Raw genomic sequence first — 6,423 nt, 5'->3', positions numbered from 1 at the left:
GTAACTCGCGTTACTTGTAATGCGTTACCCCCAACACTGCTCATTGGCTAGTTTACAGTACAGTGACTCAGAAAGTAGACCAGACATTTTAATGGAAATCATGCAAATGTTATATAGAATGATGGGGAGTACAGTGGTATTTGTATGGGTGCCGGCGCTTATTGGTATCCAAGGAAATGAAACTGCAGATAAAGAAGCAGTTAAAAACAACATTAACTTCATTGTTAATCCAAGTAAGAATGAAATCAAGAGTATTAGTAAGAAAAGACTGAAGGAAAGGTGGCAGAAACAATGGGGTAAGGAGGAAAAAGCTCGGTGGTTTTGCAGAATTCAAAGGAAAGTGGGAGAGATGAGATAGTAATACCGAGGATGAGATTTGGACACACAAGATTAAATAGTACACTTTTTAAAATGGGTAAACATGATACAGGAAGGTGTGAATTTTGTAGACAAGAAGAAACATGTTATATTGTACTGTCAGAAATATGAGACTGGAAGATGGATTATAATGCAAAATTTAGAAAAAATAAAAATGCAGATATATTTTACAAAATAACTCAAGGGATGAAGGCTATAGTTTTATTTTTCAGTTACTTAAAACAACTAATTTGTGGGTGAGAATTTAAAAAAATAATAATAAAAAAGGGGGGAAGGAAGTAAAACACGTTTTTGATCCACACGTTTTGAACACCATTTTGTTGTTTGTCAAGCGCCAATAAAATTTCAAGAAGAAGTCTCGCGATAGTTCCCGCGGGATCTGCGCTCTAGTGTTTCCGGTAGCCTGCCGAGAGCAGCTGGGTCGAAACTCACCGCGCCCTCCTCTTCCTCATCCTCATCCTCCTCTCCCGGGACATTCCGCTCACCGGGACCGGCTTCACTCGCCACGGAGTTCGGGAACTCATTTTTCCGTCGTATGAGAGAGACCGTGAGCGCTGACGGACGCGTTAAACCTCAGCAGAGACACATAGCGATGCTAGCAGGCTAGTCGCGAGAAATCAAAACAATGTTTATTTACTCCCAGTTTATTTATACTCGTTTTATAAAGTGAACTCGCTTTTTTATGTGTGTTAGTGACAGTAGCACGTGTTGTTTATAGCTTAACAGGAGATTTTAGAGTTAGTTTGTTATCTCTGTATAATATACTGTATAGTATAATATAAGAGTCCGTGTCACATTAGTGTGAATTACTGACTGTCACTCAGTAGGGACATTCATGTGCACCTAGTGTTTTAATATAAGAATGATCAGATGTGGATAGTAAACAGGCTGAGGAGTTTTGTGTGTAATCAGACTGATCTAGGAACTTAATGAGCTCGATGACAAGCTGTAAATCAGAGTTATTGTACAGTAAAGCTCAGTCTGAGCTCGCCTTACATTAAAGGTCCCGTCAGCTGTTTAAAAACCAGCCATGGCTCCGAAAAAGAGACCACAGCCCATAGTTATAACCGGATCCGGAGAGGCACAGACGACCTCTACATCCATAGATGCTGCGTCAGAGTAAGTCATAAAGCTGTGAGTAGTCCAACATGGAAAGAGAAGCTCGTATGCATGTTACTTGATGTCTTTTTCTTTATTTATTCAATCTCAGAGCGAATCTGGAGACCCTGCAGAAGAAGCTAGAAGAGCTGGATTTGGACGAGCAGCAGAAGAAGCGTCTGGCAGCTTTTCTCACGCAGAAAGCCAATCTGGGCGAACTGAAAGACGACGATTTTCAGCATATCTGTGAGCTGGGAGCTGGAAACGGAGGTGTGGTTAATAAAGTGTGCCACAAAACCTCTGGCCTCGTAATGGCCCGGAAAGTGAGTTGCCAGCGTTTATCATTTGTCATTTTCATCAGAAACATACTGACTCGTTGCTTAGTTTGTCAAAATGAACCCTCATCTCAGAAAACTTCTCATTTCAGCTTTTTAACCTTCCAACTGACTTTCATAGTAAGTGATGTGTCTTTAAAGTTCGCATCACCCTGCTTCCCTCAACAAAAACCCAAAAGCATTTTGGATTAGTGCAGAAAATCAGCTTTGTGGCTAGGGCTGTGCGATATGGACAAAAAAACCCCATCGCGATTTCTTTGATAAATTGAGATTTCGATTTTACTCACGATTTTGACACACACAGACATGCTCAGTGTGAATTTGAGACATATTTCCAAAAGAAAACCAATTAGAGCTTTATCAAGAAGCTGTAACACAGGGCTGTCCAAACTCGGTCCTGGAGAGTTTAGCTCCAACTTGCCTCAACACACCTGACTGGAAGTTTCTATGCCTAGTAAGAGCTTGATTAGCTGGTTCAGGTGTGTTTAATTAGGGTTGGAGCTAAACTCTCCAGGACCGAGTTTGGACACCCCTGCTGTAACATGTCTCTAGAACAGACATAAGGCAAAATAATCACTAAGTAAAGGTGTAACAAAATGTCTCTAGAATAGACATATGGCAGGAAAAAATAAATAAATCCCGTGTCCAGGGATTTTTTTTTTTGCCATGCATTGTTTGCCTCAGATGCTGAACTAGATTTGTTGCGCCAAGTTCACACGTACTCCGTCTGCAGTGCGTATACAGTATGTGTATGCGGTGCAGAAGCAGCACGGACTCATTGTGCTTTCGCACAGGACGCGTTTGCAGTCCGCTCCTGATCCACAAACACAACATTTATCAATTATTTTGATTTCAAATCCAAACGTTGTTTCTGAAAATGCTTTTTCAGCATTGTTATTCTACATATTCACGTGTAAACTCAAAAAATATAACTTTGTTTAACTACCTCCACTAGTGCCATCTATTATTGCCTTATCTAAAAGTGCACTTTTCCTTGTTTTAAATCTAGCCAAAAAGTCATGTGTTGACTGAAACAGTAGACTTTAGTTATATGCATTTATGGTGTGATTACTACATTTCCATGTCAATCCATGTTATTTTTTACCGCGAATAATACGCAGTCACTTTAATTCAGCACGTGCAGCACAGCAGAAATAGACTACTGGAGCGCACTGCCGGACCGCAATCGCATGCAGTGTGAACGCTCTGATCCGTTAACATGAGCGTGGACTAAATACGCACCACAGACGCAGTGTGTGAACCTGGCGTTGCGTTTGTATGCCCGCCCAGTCTGTTCTGTTCTCGTGCTCCATTTAGGCGTGCTGGATTCTGATTGGTTCGGATAGCTATGGAGGTCGGGGGCGCGGAAAATCGTGCTGTAAAGTGATTTAGAAATGCATGCTCAAATCGCGATTTTATGACTATTTCGATTAATCGCACGGCTCTATTTGTGGCCCACAAAAAATGTTTCGTTCATCATGATGATCTTCACAAATGAGCATGACTTTTTTGGTCGCAACAACCAGGGCTGCCCTCGACTAAAGATTTTTCTAGTCGACTAGCAGTCTTTTGGCAATTAGTCGACTAATCGCACGTTTTTATTAATAAACCATATAATTCATAATAATTAGCCTTTAATTACTTAAAGCCTATCAGCACTCAAGCACACGCATAAAGCTTGCCACAGCGCACTGCAGAAGTAATGATTATGAATAGGGCTGGGCAGAAAAATCGATTTTTCGATTAATCGTTTTTTAAAGTGACGTTGATTCGATATCGATTTTCAAAAGCCGCAAATCTATCTTTTCCGGTATTTATTTCAGCACACATTTAAAACAAGATCTGATGAACGTGAATCTTATCATTAGTCTCCTCCACTAGATGTCACCCTTATTTATCTTGCGCGATGTTGCAACAGAAAGCCTGTCATTCATTCAGCGCTTATCTTGGCCATACGCGTGATTCGCAATGCTCAGGTGAAGTGCTATAGTAATACTATAAATCTGTGGAAGCATTTGATATCACGCATAAGGCACCATGATTTCCGCAATGTATGAATGGCAGATGGCGCGGCGCACTGTTTTGTTTACTACACGCATACTAAAGCGCGGATGACGCTTGCAGTGTTTTCAGCTTCTGCCGTCTCACTATATGATGAAATGAACACGAATGTCATCTCCAGCTGCTCTGAGAGTCACTTCATTAGCATTTACCGTTTCATTTGAGAAAACTACCGTCATATCACACACAGCAGCTGCAAGTTCTTCACGGCAACCCGTCAAAATAAAAGTTTAGTTTAACATTAAGAAACTGTCAGAATATATTACTATTTAGCAGTCTGAAGACTCAATGCTACTACTGCTAATAAATATTAATAAATCTTTATTTTTAAAGAAATAATCACATCTGTTTTCTTTAATTTTAACAGTAAACCTGTGCTGTTGTGCAGCACTTTGTTTGCCAAAAAATAAATTTTATTGATTAGGATAAATTAATGTTTTATGCCTACATCTGATTACCTGAAAAATTAAGAACATTTTATAGGTCCCTATTATTGTTTAAAAAGGACCCTATACAAAAAAAAGAATAGGTTTAAAATACAGGCATGTGGTTCTTAATTTGTTTTTATTAATTCACCATTTATAAACTGATGTTTACGGTTCATTTTTTAGAAATATCAAAAGCATTTGTATTAACTATATTCACTGAGTGTAAACAAGAAATCGAGAATTGAATCAAATCGAGAGCTTGCAAATTGAAATCAAATCGAATCGGGACATCTGAAATCAATACCCAGCCCTAGTGGAAAAAATTTCAGAGTATTTTATGTGAGTTTATTTAGTGAGCACGCTACTATTCAGCTTCCACACTCCGCACAAACACTTGAACAGTGCACATTTTTCTAGGTTAATGTTAGAACGAGCGAAGCGACAAAACATTTTTCTCATTGACTTAGAGGGCAGCCCTAACAACAACTTACTTGAAAACATTTTCCCTGAAAGTTGTGAGTTTGCAAGAGCGAGATTATAAACATGAACTAGTGAGTGGATGAGTTTACCTGTTCAGCGTGACGTTTAATGTCTAACAACCTCTGTATCCCATTTAGACAACTTTTTCAAGACAAGTAAAAGCCTTAAAAAACACAGGGAGGAATTACTGAAATATTTTATGTCCTAAAATCAGTCATGAAAATATCTCGAGCTTGTGTGAAGCACAGACCTTATTTCCGTCATTTAACCCAAAACAAAACGAATCAAAAGTGCTAAAATGCATGTTTCTGGGTTTTGACCTCAAAAATTCATCATCCTGTCTCTGTTTATCCTAAATGTTTTCTGTTCATTTATACAAGCTGAAGGATGAGTTGAAATTATTTTCTCTTCTAATTTATGTCATGTCATGATGCTGTCCATAGACATGATAAAAATAAAAAGGTTCACATTTAAAACTCTACACGTCTATGGCTACGTCGTCTACATTAATACAGAGACTTTGAAAACTGTGTTTTCGTTTTTAAAATGCTCTCCATCCACACGTGTTTTCCAAAAGTTTCTCATCCACACTGAAACGTCAGAAAGCGTTAAATTCGCCTAACAGTGCATGTGTAAGACCTCATAAAAGTTGATACAGATGGGACAGACAATGAGTTTTCATGCAATTCTTCTGGCGGGATCATTTTATGTATGGAAATATCTTATACACTGATGCATCACTCACCATTATATATATTGATCTAAAATGCCTCCTCATGTTTTGCCGCAGGTCAGCAATTGTGAGTAAATTTCCTGTCATCTTTGCTGGACTGTAATATGAAGAGTGTACAAAGCAGCATCTTTAGCAACCGTGTGAAAATGAGTAGCACATAACGGGCACAATACCGGTCGATTGGTACAATATGCATCTCATGACTAAACATGCATTGTTTTCAAAAGCCTCCATTTTCACAGTCCACACTACAACAGAGTTTTCACATTTATCCACTTTGGAGAGCGTTTTCAAAAAGCTCTGTTTTCCTTGACAAAAACGCTGTCTCGGTGTGGACCGAAGGCCAAAACGGAGAGGAAAAAATGCGTTCGAAAACGTATTCGTGTGAACAAAGCCGATAAGTGTTGCATGTGTTTCTTTTCTGTGTTTCTGTAGTTAATTCATCTGGAGATCAAGCCAGCCTTCAGGCATCAGATCATCAGGGAGCTGCAGGTCCTGCATGAGTGTAACTCTCCGTACATCGTGGGTTTCTACGGGGCGTTTTACAGCGACGGGGAGATTAGCATCTGTATGGAGAACATGGTGCGTTTAGAGGCTTTTTTTGTCATCTTTTATGACTACACTAATTCCTAAAAAATTCAGACAAACCCCTTTGAGCTAAAATATTTATTTGTAGCCCCCCCTGAGATTCTAAGTTTATAATTTCACAATTTAACAACACAATCACTTTTTTGTGACTCTGATGTTGATTAACGATCACATGACATTCAGGTCCATAAAATATTTAAGCTTTTTAGTTAGTGTTTTATTCTAATATACACTACCAGTCAAAAGTTTTTGAACGGTAAGAAGTGCTTTTAAAGAAGTCTCACCAAGCCTGCATTTATTTGATCCAAAATACAGCAAAAGC

The 6,423-nt window shown here is 39.0% G+C and overlaps 1 protein-coding gene across 1 annotated transcript in view; it reads left to right on the top strand.

The window, feature by feature from the left end:
- Window positions 1-761: 761 nt before the first annotated feature.
- The window catches only part of LOC107575785 (dual specificity mitogen-activated protein kinase kinase 2-like), a 10,636-nt gene continuing 4,974 nt past the window's right edge, over window positions 762-6,423 (top strand). Inside the window, exons 1-3 of the mRNA XM_016262115.1 lie at window positions 762-1,497; window positions 1,589-1,799; window positions 5,949-6,095. Of these exons, the coding sequence (XP_016117601.1) occupies window positions 1,409-1,497; window positions 1,589-1,799; window positions 5,949-6,095 (447 nt within the window). The 5' untranslated portion in view covers window positions 762-1,408. The remainder of the gene's footprint in view (window positions 1,498-1,588; window positions 1,800-5,948; window positions 6,096-6,423) is intronic.

This window comes from Sinocyclocheilus grahami, unplaced genomic scaffold, assembly GCF_001515645.1.
Source record: "Sinocyclocheilus grahami isolate Dianchi unplaced genomic scaffold, SAMN03320097.WGS_v1.1 scaffold2889.1, whole genome shotgun sequence".
NCBI classification, from domain to species: domain Eukaryota; kingdom Metazoa; phylum Chordata; class Actinopteri; order Cypriniformes; family Cyprinidae; genus Sinocyclocheilus; species Sinocyclocheilus grahami.
Note: the sequence above shows the minus strand (reverse complement) of the source record. Positions and strands in the feature narration are given on the sequence as shown.